Raw genomic sequence first — 17,829 nt, 5'->3', positions numbered from 1 at the left:
CAAACCAGTTACTTATCTAATAGTTTATGTTTATATGACCCATTAGAATTTATTTATTGCAAAAAAGACTTTCTTGACAATCTTATGTCTATAGTGTAGGTATTACTATCCCTTACATTTTTTTTAATTGGACCTGTTTCATTTGGGGTCCTGGTAAGAAACTTACTCTATTAACTTGGCAACTTTTGAGTCTTAGAGAGCTACCTAGGGCATTTATATTTGAAATGACTTGTTTAAGGTCCATAGTCAGTAAGAATCATGTTGGCATTTTCACTAGACCTACCTGATTCAGGACAATTCTATAATCATTATGACAAGTTGACTCTCTATTCCTTTTTACAGAAAAATTGACTAAAGAAGGCCTAGTTTTTCAACACAGATATGTCTGAAGTATGGTTAAAATTAGTAGGATGTTCTCATAGGCATAAAATAAGGCAGGTCCTAGATGGATGGCATGCTGCTAATATATTATATATGAGAAAAATTCTTGCTCCAGGTAATATCAAAAATTCTACCAGATGTAGAAATTGAGGACCAGGATGGTAGCTAATTTGTCTAACATTATGCAACCAGTAAATTAAGTTAAAGTAAGCTAAGATCTCTAAGCAAAGTTTTCCTAATGCAAGGAATGCCTAAATTTGTGTGTATGTGTGTGTGTCTGTGTATAAATAAATTATTTTTCTACTTTTATTTTTCTTTCACTATAGGGAAAAATTTTTTATGTCAAAAATTTAGGTACTATACTATGCTTAAATTTTAGTCTTAATATATTAAATAACAGATAGTCTATTAAGACTATAAGGTCCATAAAGTCAGGGCCTGCATCTTTTTAAAATTTTGAATTTCTTTGAACACTTATGCTTATATACAGTAGAAGAATATCGCTGTAGTAACAAGGCTAGAAGGAGAAACATATATTTCCTGGCACCTAAAACATTGTTATGAAAAACAAAACAACCATACATTGGATAATTATTAATTCAGAATATCCCCCTAAAGTTTTCTTTGTAAAGCTAGTATCATTAGTGAAATGACTAACATCTATTCCATGTATTTTCTACTCATTTTCAAGTTAGTCTATTAGTCTTCTTAAATATGAATTCCTGGCTATATAATTTTAAAAATACAATGTAAGCTCTACTTTTTAAAATAAATTCTGATAATAGGACATAGTTTTATACTTCAAAAGCCCAAAGATCAAGAAGGGGCAGTTTGTCACAGTAATTAATTCTTAAGAATGCAGAATGGCAAAAGTCTGGCATGCAAGATACTACACACACACACACGCACACACATTACACATTGAAAGAGAAGCTTAATATATAATTACTTAATATTGCCTAAGATGGATATCTTTCCCAATTCGTTTTTTTTATATTTCATTCAAAACATTAAAAGTACAATAAAATAAAATTAGCTTCTGCTTCAATTTCCTTATCTGTAAAATGGGGATAATTATGGCACCTAATTCTTAGGGTTATTTTGAGAATCAAATGAGATAATTCTTGTGAATCACTCTGTAAAACTTCAAGTATTATGTAAATGATGGTTATTATTATTATGATTGAATATAAAACTAGCAGAACAACAACAACAAAAATCTCACAGCTTTGCTCTCCAGTTGCCTCTTTTATTGCTATCTGAAATTCATTCCCTTAACAATGAATGGCATTCCTAAATCACTGACAAGTAATCCTAGCAGGAAGGCCTCATTTAGTCCAGTATCCTGTTTGGTTAATGCTGACATTACATCTTAGATTTCAACTTCCAATGTGGATTAAAAATAGAATCTCTCACTTGTGGAAGTAAAATATTTCACATGCTTGCAAGCAACCTGTAATATGACTAATTCTGCAGGTAGGCAACTTTAAGGAGTCAATGGCAGGGTAGAAAGTAGAGGTTGTGGGGGCAAAATGATTGGAATCTGAAAGCAATATACAAAATTTCATGTAATCAATTATTAAAATGGATCAAATTTAACAGTAGGTCAAAGGATATAAATTCTATATAAATGAAGATTTTCCCATAAAAGTAATTTCCAAAGCAAAGTAAATTCTTTAAGGGGCAAGCCTATTCATTGGACTATCTCATTTAAAATCACATATTATTATTGTAAAATAATTTTTTTTAAATTACCCATAAAAGGGGATTACTTATCAATGAACTTCTACTAAATCTAAAATTTTAAATGACATTTTACACTAACCAGAAAAACAATATGCAGAATGACAACAATGTAAATGAAAGAATTATAAAAAATTGAAACTGAATGTTGTGAGATCAAAATGATTAACATTGGCTCCAAAGAAGAAATATGAGAAGGAAGCCAAAGTCTTGCACCACCACTCCTTTCCATCCTTCTTTTAAAAAGTGAGAGACTAAGTATATGAAACATTATAGAACATTATATATGAAACATTTCAGTCACATTTTCTTCAATCTGTTGGTTTTATTGAACTATTTCCTCCCACCTTTTTTTTTTTTTTTTTTTTAAATCCTTTGCTATAAAGGAGGCTTTCAGGAGATATTTGGAAATGAAAATAATGTAAAAACAAAAGAATCTTTTCTATATAGAAAAAAAGATTCAAGTATGAAGTCATTGTACTCAAATTTAAATCTTACCTTTGGTATTTAATTATCTGTGTTGCCTTGGACCTTTGACTTAATCTCTAAGCCTAAATTTCCTCACAGGTAAAGTGAGAAGGTTATTCTAGGTGTATTCAAATATTCCTTCAAACACTCAATGTATGAGTGTTATATATAGTTTTTTATATCGTGTTTTAAAGCTACTAAATATTTTATATGCATTATCTCATTTAGTTATTACTTTTATTAGAAGAACTGAAGGTAAGAAGGCATCTCTTCCTACCAATGGAAGAAAGAAAACTTTCAACATTAAGATATTTCCATAGAGAGGAAATCAGGTGGTGTCTGTAGTGGATGAAATGCCACTAACACACATAAAGAGATAATTTAATTATCACATAGATAATAAATAGACCTCTGTTATTTCTGAATTTTACAATACTTTCCATCTTAGAAGTAATTTGATCTCTACAGAAAAGTACTAATTTTAGTTCTTTCCACATAACTCCCCTTTTTAGAATTTTTAAAAGAAATTCTTTTAGCCACTAATGGAGTCTTTCCATAGAAGACAGAAAACTTTCTCAAAGAGAAGGTAAATCTCAGTTTCTACCTGTCCTTTGGCTTAAGAAAGCAGAATCAAAAAGGGTCAGTTACTAAATAGTCAAATTTCCAAGGTCATTCGTATTTTCAAAATTTTGGCTCAAATTCTCTATATACTTAAAATAGTTTAATTTTTTTTCTTTCTATAAACTCCAAAGGCTATTATTAATAAGCCATGTATTTTATCAAGCAAGCATTAGAACATTTTAAAAAATACTTAACAAGGAACAAATTATTCCCACGGCTACCAGTTCAGTAGTTTTTGTTTTCCCAAGAATCTACTACCCACAGGTAACTTCTCTTTCAAAGTGACACATAGCCAAGATTTTTTTTTAAACTGAGGCAATTAGGATTAAGTGATTTGCCCAGAGTCATGCAGCTAGGAAGTGTTAAGTGTTAAGAGACCAGATTTGATTCACTCCTCCTGACTTCAGGGCTGGTGCTCTATCTACTGCACTACCTAGCTGACCCTGAAGATCTTTTTAAATAAAGGCAACAAAGAGCAGAATGGTCTTCAGAACTGATGAACTTGGTACTTGTGTCAGTGAGTGACAACAGGCTTTCTGAATTCTTTCCTATTCCATTTTCTAAAAAAGAGGCACTTTGATGTAAAGAGACATTGCTGTAAAACTACACCTATAACATTCCAAATAAGAAAATTACATTAATGAGAGACATTTGTTGGACCTCATTCAGCTGATATTATAAGTGTTCTTATTTGAACTCTATCCAGAAAGGAACCTATCTATAAAGATATTTCCCAGAGAAAGTATAGAAATGATCATTTGGGCAAATGACACTGAATGTTTAGTCACCTTTTCCAGTGTGGTTTATTTGTACCTTCTTTCAAATTATCTGATATACTAGTGGAAGTGGAGTGTAGGATGAAAGTCAAAATATTGCAGATTCTCCTTCAGCTATCATCATTAGGTAGTTTCTCCTTTGAAATTCAAAGAACCCAGGTCAGCTCTAGACCCCTAAGTCATTCACTTTCCTTTCTTAAGGAGTTTAGTCTCTGACTCTTACTCTCACTCAAACTCCTGTGTTTGTAGTGGAGGATTTTAACATAAAAGTGGTTGTTCCCTGAAACATCCTAAAGTCCAAATTCCTCAACTAATTCAACTTCTATGGCTGCTCCTATATTTCACCTCAGCTACACACAGGCAACATTACACTCTTGATCATACACCAGTGTTCCCTTTCCAAAATTAAAATCTCTGAAATTCCAATATCTAATTATAACCTATGATTCTATCTCTCTTTGTGCTTTATTTCTCCTAAATCTACCCACACTTACAAGTCCTAAATTTCTCCCCTGAAATTATTTTTAAACTTTACTCTCTTCACAGCCTTAACCCTTTAATTAACCAATTCAACTTTACAGTATCTTCAATTATCCAATTCCTTGGCTCAGTGTCCTATCATCAGTTATTACTTGCTGAATTCCAAACATGGATTACTCTCACTGTTCATCTCCTCTCCTGTTATTCAGTCCAGAAAACAGCTGGACAAAATTAAGAAACCATGTTGACTGGGTCTCCACACAGCCTATTACACTAGTTTCTTAATTGATGCTCCTGCCACAATTTTCTCCTCACTCCAATTTAAGTTTCCCAAAAGAATGTTCCTAGGATTTAGTACTATGTTACTCCCCTTCTCAATAAATTTTAGTTACTTCCTATTGCCACTAAGATAAACTATAACCTCCTGTATGTCACATAAATATTTGGTCACAACATGTCTCAAATCTATTTTTCTTGCCTTATTACACATTACTCCCATTCAGACTCATTGTGGTCCAATCAACTAGGCTGCTTACTACTCTTCATTTATAGTCTTCCACGTCCAATCTCCATGCCTTTGTATTGATTACCCATTCTTCTGGAAAGACATTTTCTCTTTCTCCCCACCTTCCCTCTTAGGAGAATTAATTCCTTAAGATTTCAGGTAAAGTGCCATCTTTTCCAGAAAGCCTTTCATCTCCCCTGTCACCCTTGCTCTTGGTGCCTTTTGTACATATACACATATGTATGTATATGTTATCCCTTCTGAAAGGCAATGACTTTTTCAAGAAGGTGCCTCTCTAGTGTGAAGGCTGCCAAGCCCTTTCCAAGGCAGCTTTCTATTTTTGGTGTCCACCTAATCCACCTAACTCACCTGAAGAGTCTCAAACCCTACAGTAAGTTAGAGGGATAGGTAGATGAGAACAATTTGTTCCCATGGTCATGAAGGCAGATGAAGCAAGTGTTGTGGAGCAACTGGAGTTTGATTAGACATCAAGACACGAAGATCACCCACTGCATCTTAAGTCATCTTGATTCTGTCCTGCCATTGAATAGTGGTGGCTTTAGAAGAGAGAGTGAAGCTGACAACTCTGTGCAACTCTGCCTCACTTAAATCCAATTTACTCAAGAATCAAGACATCACCATGCCAATCCCATTTTCACAGCAGCTTCTACATCTGTTCTCTTCCCTATACTTACAAAGACCCTCACTTGGATCTTCTCTGTCCCTTCTCTGGGGACTACTGCAATAACTTCATAATTGTTCACTCTATCTCCAAGCTTTCCCCTTTATAATACATTCTCTATATAATTCCTCATCTGACCTATGTCATTCCTATGCACAAATTTTCCTATTGCTCCAAAAATACAATACAAAACCTTTTGTATTAAAATCATTCCAAATCTGACTCTGATCTTTCTAGACTGGTTATATATTAGTTTCCTCTGTACATATTATTATTTTCTACAATATTCAATCTCCTTCTACCTTCACATCCAGTTTGTCCACACATGTAATACCTTTTCAGCTCCACATCTTGGAACCCCTAATTTGACTTAGCTTAACTCAAGAGCCACTTCCTACAAGAAGCTATTAGTGCTCTCCTTACATTCATGCCAACATTGCTTTGTATTTATTTTGAATAATTTTGAATTTACTTATCTGTCTACATGTTCTTTCCCCTACCAAAATGTGAGCTCTTTTGTAAGGCAAGGACTGTTCTGTTTTTATCTTTGTATTTCCAGCACCCTTTCCATCCCCCCTCACTCCTCACCATAGACAGTGCCTGACACTTTGTATGTATTCATTAAATTAAATTGTATCCTAAGTCACTTTCTTAGATTGGATGTAAGTAATTTCTACAGAGTTGTGACTTTTTAGCAATGCAAAAGGGCATCCAGTTAAGAAATGTTACATATGTAAAATGCTCAATGACATTAAAAATTTCCATAGATTTTCAAGTTCACTTAAGAAATTCCCAGAATGCTATATATTAATCCAGACAGAATACCTATTGAAGTTGGTTGAATCCTCACTAATAAAAAGACTCAAAAATTAAAATCATGAGGTCCAAAAGCTTCTAAGTTAATTTTTGAGGCATTAAAATAATGTGGTTTGTTTTTTTTTTTTTTTTCACTCCAAAAGTATTACCTTTGGTACGATACTTAGATAGGTAGACTCACTGGAAGCCTTCAGTAAGAGAGAAGAAGGTAATGGGGGAGTCTTGCTGTGGTCACTGAAGGATTCGTCATTTCTGAAATTCCTTGTGGAAGGTAAGCTGGCAGCATTCTGGCTGAGGCTACTGAACCCTGACAACTCTGAATCAGTAATGGAGGCTTTCCGGTGGCACCTGTATCTTGTTTCTGGAGGTAACAGGGACTCCTCAAACACAGACTCCTCATCAGAAAGTTGCAACTTCTCAAGCTCTTTGTTAATCTTCTGAACATCAGCAACAGTGGTCATAGCAATCGAACTACTGTCAGGTTTAGTATATTCTGCACAGAGGCTAAGTATTGTCTCCAGACGCTGTCTCTCCTGGTGTAGAAAGAGAGTGAAAAGGAAGATCATGAGTTTTTCCAAGAAAAATCTTCAGATAAAATAATCCCACATCACATGCTCAATGCTTTCACAATTACTCTTCAGTGGCTACATTTGCTAATCAAAGCATAGAAAAATGGATATGTAGGTAAAAATAAATGGATAAACTAAGATAGATGGATAATTAATAATAGATAAGTACTAGCTAGATGACAGATCAAGAGTGAATAGATAGCTAGAAAAAGATAAGAATGATAGGTATAGCAATAAGATAAATGATAAGATAGGTGATAAATCAGATAGATATATAGGATAATAGGGATAGATGGAAGAGAGATGATAGGTAGATAGATAGATAGATAGATAGATAGATAGATAGATAGATAATTCAACAGATTCATTCCAAACAGCATTCTCATCACACTTCAATTCTGACATTAATACCCCCCTTCTATGAACATTTACGCATGCCTAAACACAAATGAATCAATGGCTATTCTCTTGACTGATTGATATAGTTTAAACATTTTTAGTTTCTCTTCTCTTTTCCTCCATCTCTACTCCTCTCATGACTAGCTCCAGAAACATCTAGCTCTTTCAGGAAAGTAGTTTCTTAACATTTAAGTTTCAAGTTATGTTGTTTGTCACTCACGAAAAGGAGGCTCTAAGAACTTGTCAATTCTAAAGTGGGAATCACTTCTTTTCAAATTATTCTTGTTTCAAAAAACTTCAAGCCTTTCCAGGATACTTTGTTCCTTGAAATAAAAGTTACTTCTCACTGTGGTGAGTTAAGAGAAATCAAAGTAACTCTTGTGTTCTAAATATCGGGTGACAATTTATACCATGTCTAAACTAGCCAAAATGGAGAAAACAGAATAATCTAAGGCAATAAGTTATTAGAAACGATGAGTAATCTATTTTATTTTATTTCCAGTTAATAGTATTTTGTTCTTTCCAATCACATATAAAGATAGTTTCCAGCATTCATTTTTGTAAGATTTTGAATTCCATTTTTTTCTCTTTCCTTCCTTCTCTTTACATCTCCCCAAGAAAGTTAAAATTCTGATATAGGTTATACATATACAACCATATTAAACATAGAGTAATCTATTTTAGAGAAATCAATGGGCATACAGAGTGATCACTATGTTATATATAACCTATAGTTACCTGAAAAGTGGTTACTTTTTGCTATTTTATACATTTTGTCTGGTATTCTTAGACAAAATTATGATTTAATTTTAAGAAAACAAAAGTGCATTTTTGTGACAAATGGGGGATATCATACTTTTCAAGAAACACTTATTATGAGTGAGGAAAGAATTAGTTTAGGAAAAAAATCACCTTGATAGCTTCAACCTCTGCATTAATTCCAATGTAAATAAGCAAACATTTAGCCAGACTTTTCTACTATTACTACCCCCATCACCACCACCACCACCACCACCACCACCACCACCACCACCACCACTTTTTTTTTCTGGTTTCCAGCCTGGGTTGGTTGTTACCTTTTCTGCATGATAGAAAAACAAAACAAACAAACCCTTTGGAGGTCTGCCTACGCAACAGAGGAACCAAACCACAAATGAACACTACTCTGCTTAGTTTTCAAACATCAACTGACAACTAAATCAGACTAACACAATATTAACAGTTACGGTGGCAGCAAATAACAAAGGCAAGTGTAAGTTTCCTACTCTTACCCTTACCCCAATTAAATCACATAAAAGCAATAATTGCACATGCAAATCCAATTAAAGAGTATTTGACTGTCCCTACTTCCCTGAAAGACAAAATACAATAATGGATCAAATGAAATGTTTAGACAAATCACTGTGACTGCCCACCTCCCTTTCACTTCCTGAATTTCTTCAATACTTGGACTCTCTCTTCATAGTCTATTCCCATGGCAACAGAGAACCCCTGTTCCTAAGCTTCTGTACCTAATACATGCAGCAACACCACTGCTTATGTATCTCTGCAGCTGCTGTCCCTGCTCCAGCTAATGCTAAGTCCAACCCACCTCAGCTTTATAGGGGAGGAGAGAGGGAGGGAAAGGGGACCAGAGCAGCAGGTTGACAGTAAGCTGTCATAAGAAAAAAAAATATGTTGAAATATATACATTGTATTGATTATCCAAGTAAAAATAAGTTCATATGGTGAGAAGTAGGGGGATGCACATCAAGCTGTAATAGCAAAGTCCCTACTAGAAATACCATTCCTAGCACCTGTTTTGCAGTCTAGAATGTCTGCACAAAATTTCTTTTCTCTAATTCAATTTAGATCAAAATGGACTTGAAGTCAGGAAGACCTAGATTCAAATTCTGCTTCTGGTATTTATTAACCATATAACCATTTATGAGATACAGAGCAAACAGTTTCTTTGAGCCTCAGTTTCCTTCATTGTAAAATGGGAATAATACCTGTAGTACGTATCTTGAAACAATGCTATGAGGCTCAGATAGCACAAAAAAAGCATTTGGCAACTTATTAAGTACTATATAAATTTCAATTATTGGTGGTGCAGTGGAGTTCAAATACTGCCTCAGATACTTACTAACTTGTGATTCTGATTAGATCGCTTAACTCTACCTCAGTTTCCTCATCTCTAAAATGAGCTGGAGTACTCTGATTTCTTTGCCAAGAAAAATCCCAAATGGAGACACAAAGAGTCATAACTGAAATGACCCAACTAAAAGATATCTAAAACAGCCTTTTCCATCACATTTTAGGGCTCATGGCATGCCAAAATTGGCAGTGGAAATGTTGAACAACCTGAAAGCCACCGATTTTTAATCTAAAAGAATATACTGAGTACTAGAATTTTGATTAACGCACGAAAACTTCTGTACAACCCAGGATACATATTTCCTCCTACATCTCCTTCCTAAAATAGTTTCTGTTGAAGCCAGTGATATTGCTTAAGTCACCAGGGAATAAGCGATCTCAGTGTTAAGAGGAATGCTATTTCAGCCTGTGAAACACAGTATTCAAAGGCCTAAGCACAGGAAGTTTGGTCTACTGGTATGTGCTGCTCTCTATTCTTATCACTCCATTCACAGCCAATTTGTCCAAGTCTGAATCAGATGCACAATGCAGGAAGGCTGCCCACAAATTAAAGAAATATATATCCATACAGAGCCAAGTCATATGAGTCTTCTACAATCTGCTCCAAAAACAAATAAATCAATGTGCTGAAGTGCATCAAAACTAACAGAGGTCTGTATAACAGAGGAACCTTTTAAGGAAAACCCAGAACAGTAAGAAAAAAACTAGCACAAGCAATGTCTTTTCTCAACTCTTTTTACTCTGGCCTACCCTGCCCCTCACCCCCACCCTAGAAAGTACCAAGTCAATTCCTTTCATCCCTCCATCACCTAAAACTAATCTTCTCCTTGGCTCTTTCCCAGGGGACATTTATCAGCTCTCTGGAATGTTTAGACTCCACCTATCCAAATCTCATCTAACCAAGTCTGGGTTAAAGTCCTATTTCCTGACTACTATTGTTCTCACTGGATCCTCCCTCTCTTCTGAATTCCTATGCCATTATAAACATATGCTTCAAGAGTGTAAAAGGCACAATTCTAATGTATCATAAATTTGGCATAACATCATAGCTTTAAAAGGATTGTTATTGTTCAGTTGTGTCCAGTTCTATGTCACCCCATGAACTACTGCCCATGGGGTTTCCTTGGCAAAGATTCTGAAGTAGTTTGCCATTTCTTTCTCTAGTTCATTTTGCAAATGAGGAAATGAAGGTAAATGAGGTTGTGTCTAAGGTAGTATTGGACTCAGATCTTCCTCACTTCAAACCTGGTACTCTATGAACTGCATCACCTGGATACTCCATAAAAAACATTCACACTCAATGAATGTTCCCTGTTTTGGAATTTAGGGAAGGAGTTTTAGATGAATTTCTATGATCTATGATCTATCTCTTTTTTAAAAAGCTATTTGTGCAAAAGATCAATGTAAATTAATCTTAACTGGGTTTTCAGTCAGATTCTATTACTAACTATATGACATTGGACAAGTCTTCTCTAATTCAAAACATCCTCACCTAGAAATGAACTGGAATATTATCTGTAACATCTCTTTCATCTCTAAAATGCTAAGATTTTATGTTTGCAAAGATATTTATTCTCTCCTCACACACACGTTTATTTTACTTCAATATGTTGAAAAAGCTTATAAAGTATTGAAGGCCTCACTAAGAACTTTGGTGTTTTTGTTCATTCTTTATTTATTTATTTATTTATTTTTGCTTTTTCATCTTTCTCATTCTCCAAGTTCATTTGCAACTTAGAGAATGAGAAAGATGAAAAAATATCAGAACTGGCCAATCATAATAATAATCATAATCTCCAAACTGTATTGAACAAAGAGCTTTGAAATACAGAAATACAGTAGAAGAAATATAAATTCGTAGAGCTAAAATGAAGAACATACCCTCTTTGTCAACTTTTACAAAGTCTGCTCTGAGAGTTGTGCCAAGCATTCTTCAGCAACCCTCCTGAAGTTAGGCTTATATCCTGAGACTTTTATTCAACCCCAAAAGAAGTAGTTATATCTACTGTGCAATGGTCAGTGGAATATTAAATATAAAAAAAATAGGAGATAGGAAGTTTTCCTAGGATATTGTTTAACTGAATCTTATTGAGCAATATGAAAACAAAATAATAATTAATAATAAATAGCTCCTAATTATGTAAGGCTGTTAAGTTTTGCAAGGTAGAAGTCATCCCTTCTACAATTTAGAAAACCCATGTAAAAATTTTTGGCCATCTCTGCATTCCAGAAAAGAAGTCTAATTTTTTTTTCCTTTTTCTTTTATAGGTGTTTATTCGCAACTTATTGTAAAATCTGGGTTAAGTTCTGAGTTGTCTGCTGGCATTTGCATGTGGTCTACAGCTTCTGCAAAACTCCCTCCAAATTCCCATTTAATTTTTTATGCCTACCTGTGATATATGGAAACCACTATGGGGAAGGTTGCAATGTGAAATAATAACTGTATTATCTCATTTGATTCTTATAACCACCCCGAGGAAGTAGGATCACAGATTTTAGAATAAGGAAGGCCCTTGCACCATCCTACTTCCATATTTTATAGATGAGAAAACTGAGTTTCAGAGAGATTGTGACTTGTTCAGGATCATACAAGAAATAAGTGTTTGTGTGTGTGTGTGTGTGTGTGTGTGTGTGTGTGTGTGTGTGATCAGGATGGACTTCCTGATTCTGAGTCAGCACTGTATTCTTTACATCATACTACTTTGTATGAATGGAAAAGAAGGTGGATCCAAGTTTGTCCAGTAGGAAGTTTTCTTTCTCTAGTCAAAATTTCTAAAGCACTTTGAGTCTTTTTTCATTCCATTCTACCTGATTTTTTAGTGTCCCAAAAGTCTTGGTGCATTTTAAAAGGAGTTTCTTTTTTGTCCTTGATTATCTCTCCCTCTAGAAAGCTCTTCAAAAGAAAAACAAAACAAAACAAAAACAAACAAGCAAAAAAAAAAAAAAACTCACCATCATTTCTTCTCTTTATATTTCTAGCACCTAACATTGCATTTTCACATAGTAGGGGCTCAATGATTGTCATGAGAGTAAAGGATAAGGGATAAATACCCCAAAAGTTGAACTGATATTCATGAAATATTTGGGACTATGAAGGTCTCAAGTGTTCTAAGATGATCTTTTTAAGTAAATATAGAAGGATATAAACTAGAATCTAAACCATATCCAACTCAGCCCATAATCCTCTAACTATTTTTCAGCCTAGTCATCCTCTTCAGTTACCCTTTATATTTTGTCCTCATCATTAGATTGTAAGATCCTTTAAGGACAAAAACTTTCTTTTTCCTTTCACTTAAATGCTTCCTGTTCTAGCTAGCTATCTACTAGTTGATATATTACCTTCATTGATGAGATCATAGAATCATCAAGGAAGAAAATATTTGCTCTATCTATACCTACATACCTATTTAACTACCTACTTATCTACCTACCACTTGCACTAATTAGATCATAGAAAGATCAAAGAAAAATCTGATCATGTGATGCTGATGGTTTAGAAGAAATGGGGAAATCACAGGACTACGGAAGTAATATAAGGATGAAGTGATAAGGACTGTAATAAGAATGGTAGACAGCCTACACTTGAAGCTTTCTAGTCTGGCAAGTTTGTATCCAGTTAGTATTGACTTTAAGGATTCAGGCTTACCCCCATGCCATCAGGCAACATCAGAGTAGCACTCTTGGTAGATTAAAGATCTCTAGAAATATAAGGAGCAATTATTTTTATACATCTGTCATGAATCATCTACCTTTCTTGCTCTTGTTCCATTAATTGATTGAAAAAGTTTCCAGCAAACTGAGTGGATACCCATCAGTTGGAGATTGGCTGAATAAGATATGGTATATGAATGTTATGGAATATTATTGTTCTGTAAGAAACAATAAGCAGGATGATTTCAAAGAGACTTACATGAACTGATGCTAAGTGAAATGAGCAGAACTAATAGATCACTGTACACAGCAACAACAAGATTATACAATGATCAATTCTGATGGAGGTGGCTCTCTTCAACAATGAGATGATTCAAATCAGTTCCAATGATCTTGTTAGGAAGAGAGTCATCTACATCCAGAGAGAAGATTATGGGAACCGAGTGTGGTCCTGATCATAGCATTTTCACTCTTTTTGTTGTTGTTTGCTTGCATTTTATTTTCTTTCTCATTTTTTTTTCTGATTTGATTTGATTTTTCTTATGCAGCAAGATCATTATATAAATATGTATGCATCTATTGGATTAACATAAATTTTTACCATGTTTAACATATATTCAAATACGTGTCATCTAGGGGAGGGGGTGGGGGAAAGAGGGAAAAATTGGAACACAAGGTTTTGCAAGGGTTAATGTTGAAGAATTAGCCATACATGTTTTGAAAAATAAAAAAAAATTCTAATTTAAAAAAAGACTGAAAAAAAAAAGAAAAGAAAAAATTTCCAGTAAAATCATCTTTCTTGGCTCTTTGTCCCATTAACATAGGACACATAGATATAAGGATTGTATTATGAAATCTGGATGTTTTAATTGGTGTAAGCTATGTGCCCGGAAATGGGCTAGCATGGGTTAGTCTATGTACCTGGGAGTTTTCATTCTTTCTCTTCACATAAAATCTCAAGCAAGACTCTGAGGTTTAATAATTCCCAAAATTTTATTCTGTGCCATGGGAGCCAACCCAGAAAGAACACAAAACACAGGATCAAGGAAATGAAAAAAAGCTGAGTCAGAAGTCTATAAGCTTGAGAGCTTATAGAGCAATATCAGCATGATATCTTAGCTGGAAAAACACAACATATTTGCCTTTTAAAAGATTAGTTCATCCTTTGACCCAGCAATGCTACTACTATATCCCAAGGAAATCATAAAGGAGAGAAAAGGACCCATATGTGCAAAAATGTTTTCAGTAGCTCTTTTTGTAGTGGCAAGAATTGGAAAATAAATAAATCTCATCAATTGGGGAATGGCTGAATAAGTTCTGGTATATATGAAGGTAATGGGATATTATTGTTCTATTAAAAATGATGAACAAGCTGCTTTTAAAAAGGCCTTGTATACAATAACAGCAAGAATATGTGATGATCAATTATGAAAGATTTGGTTCTTCTCAGTAGTTTAATGATCCAAAGCAATCCCAATAAACTTTTTGGACAGAATGTCATTTGCATCCAGAAAAAAAGAACCCAAGAAGATTGGATGTAAATCACCATATACTATGTTCACTTTTTTGTTTTTGTTTTTGTTTTTTAATCTTTCCCATGGTTTTCACTTTTGCTTTGATTTTTCTCTCCTAAGATGATTGCCATTTATAAGATGGGAAAAAGTCACTGGACCCTATATAAACTACAGTAATATGAAGGGATCCAGACAGGTTGAACTGGAAAGCAGAATGGGGGTAAAGAAAGAATTCTGGATCTGGAACTGGAGGATCTGGGATTTAATTCACTTCCTATCTGTGTGAACTGACCAATTTTCTCTGGGACTTGGTTTTCACAACAATAAAATGTAAGATGAAAAGGTTGAACTAGATGATAGCTAAGGTCCTCTCTAGTTCTAAATACTTGTTTTTAGGAATAGAGATTCCTTCCAACTCTATCTATGATGCCATGATGCTGTATCTAAGGGTCCTTCCATTCTATATTTGACTTTATATATGATTCCATGTCCCTTCCCCCGCTATAAAGATCAAGACCAATAGCCTTCTCCTTTGAAACTCCTGTTTTAAAAACTTAACATTAGCAAAGCTTTTTTTCTTTTTACTTCAAGAGTTTCCTGAGAGCTACAAGAAGAAATAGACAGCAAAACTATACTAGTAGGGGATCTCAACCTTACTCTCTCAGAATTAAATAAATCAAATCACAAAATAAATAAGAAAGAAGTTAAGAAAGTAAATAGAATTTTAGAAAAGTTAGGAATAATAGATCTTTGGAGAAAATTGAATGGAGGTAGAAAGGAGTACACTTTTTTCTCAGTGGTACATGAATCTTATACAAAACTTGGCCATATATTAGGGCATAAAGACCTCAAAATCAATAGTAAATACATTTTTTCAGTTCATGATGCAATAAAAATTACATGCAACAAAAGTCCAGGAGAAACTAGTCCAAAAATTAATTGGAAACTAAATAATCTAATCCTAAAGAATGAATGGGTAAAACAACAAATCATAGTCATAATCAATAATTTCATTCAAGAAAATGACAATAATGAGACAACACACCAAAATTTATAGGATGCAGTCAAAGAAATTATTAGGGGAAATTTTATATGCCTAGATGTTTATTTGCATAAAATGAAGAAAGAGAAGATCAATGAATTGGACTTGCAACTAAAAAAGCAAGAAAAAGTACAAATTTAAAACTCCCAATTAAATTCCAAATTTGAAATTCTGAAAATAAAAGGAGCAATTAATAAAATTGAAAGTAAGAAAACTAAAGGTATCAGAGACCAGGTTAAGATAGCTTAAAGGAAGTGAACATACTTAGAACTAAGAAAGCTTAGTTATGACATAATAATAATTAGGATTTTTGTAGATAGCACTGTAAAATTTGGAGAGCATTCACAGAGATGACCCATCACACAGATGAGGAAACTGTTGAGAATATTTAAGTGACTTGCCCAGAGCTACATAGCCAGGATTTTGCCTCCATTTTCCATTCATACTATCTTCATATTCACCACTCTTTATTCACTATTCCTCCTTGCTTTAGGGTTGTAAAAGGCAGTATGGTGGTGTGATAAGAAGGCTGGATTTGGAGTCAAAGAATCAAGCAGTATCTCTGAGAAGCAGATTATTTGGGTCAGCTGTTTGGAGCTGTTCTATTTCACTGCTTCCCACTAAACTGCTAGAGCTGATTCTCTCTAGAATCCATTCAGCTGTCTTCTCTGCTGCCGGAGACTCATCTTCAAACATTCCTGTTCTCTTGTCATTACTTATGTTTGTACATGTCTGCTGCATGCTGGATGATCTGTCTGTTACTGAACAAGTAGCTATACAAAGAAGGATGTGGGTCATGGTAGAGAAAGGCAGGAAGATAGTGTAAGAAGAGACAAAGCCTTCCTATCTTCCCTCCACTAACAACTCTCTTGGACATTTGCAGGTTCCAGAAAGCTGCTCATTGCCTCAACTGCTTCCAAGGCTAACAGGACCCTGGGACCATGGCCAGTCAATGCCAAGTTCTTCCAATTCAATTAGAGAAATGTTTTCACACTTCATGTGGAGTGGAGACAAGTTTTTGCACTTAGTTTAGCACATTAACACTTTGTCCCCTCTGTTATCTCTCCCTTATTCTCCATGATAACATCAGCTAAATTGGGTAAGAATTCGGCTAGTTAAGTACCAAAACCTGTCCTTCTAGTCTCTCTCCAATTAAATATTTGCTCTTCTTAGCAAATCACTCTGGGTGTTTTGGAGTTATTTGTCCAGAGTTCCAATTCTTGATAGCACATTACTAAGTTGTTCCTTTTTTTCCCCAAGTACTTTAGCAAAATCCACATAGAGTAGTTTTTAAACAATTAGGAAAATTAACTGTCTTCCATGAGGGGGTACTATAGCTGGTAGGCCCAGATAATTAAATTCACCTCTAAATGTATAGTTATATAATCTAACAAATTGATATCATTTTACAAAACTCTTAGAGGACTACGATTTACCTTGCAAAATCCTGTCTCAATAAAAACTAATACAGAAAAGGGGGAAAGAAAATCAGGTTCCCTACTCAGAAAGTAAGTCTGATACTAAGGCTTCCATTTTAGACAGGAAGTCAGTCACAGTCTAACCGTCAGGTTGGCTACTAAGAAGCCCTGGGTAAAAATTTGTTTAGTTTTCCATAACACACAAAGAGCATTCCAACTGGAGATCTGCACCAACATTTCCAATGGATCATTCCAACATAGAGAACATCCAGAATTTTTCCTAATGGACCTTGATAACATATAGGACATTCTAAAAGAAAATGCCAGCTTATTTTTTCTTACTAAAACAAGAAGGCCAGCTTGATTAGAAAAAACATCAATCAAAGAAATGTAGGGCTCCCAAAAAGAGATTAAGTACTTAGCATTCGTTAACCAAGACTTTTGGTTCATTAGGCAAAACTTTCTTTAAGGACAATCAGTCCATAAGCATCTGAGACATACATTTGTTTAAATCAAGGACAGCCCTTTTAGAAACAAAACTAATTAAGTCTCCAGATTCTTATAATAATGGCATTAATAATAATAATAATAATAATAACTTTTTCAAAGCATTCATTTAAGTCTCACA

The 17,829-nt window shown here is 34.3% G+C and overlaps 1 protein-coding gene across 8 annotated transcripts in view; it reads right to left on the bottom strand.

The window, feature by feature from the left end:
• PHLDB2 (pleckstrin homology like domain family B member 2) overlaps window positions 1-17,829 on the bottom strand; it is a 140,897-nt gene that overhangs the window by 86,966 nt on the left and 36,102 nt on the right. For all 8 annotated transcript variants that reach the window (XM_074301157.1, XM_074301156.1, XM_074301163.1 and 5 more), the window contains one exon: window positions 6,622-7,005. In XM_074301157.1, coding sequence (XP_074157258.1) covers window positions 6,622-7,005 — 384 coding nt within the window. The remainder of the gene's footprint in view (window positions 1-6,621; window positions 7,006-17,829) is intronic.

Source organism: Sminthopsis crassicaudata, chromosome 3 (assembly GCF_048593235.1).
Source record: "Sminthopsis crassicaudata isolate SCR6 chromosome 3, ASM4859323v1, whole genome shotgun sequence".
Classification (NCBI taxonomy): domain Eukaryota; kingdom Metazoa; phylum Chordata; class Mammalia; order Dasyuromorphia; family Dasyuridae; genus Sminthopsis; species Sminthopsis crassicaudata.
The sequence above is the reverse complement of the archived record's forward strand: the minus strand, read 5'-3'. Positions and strand labels throughout refer to the sequence as shown.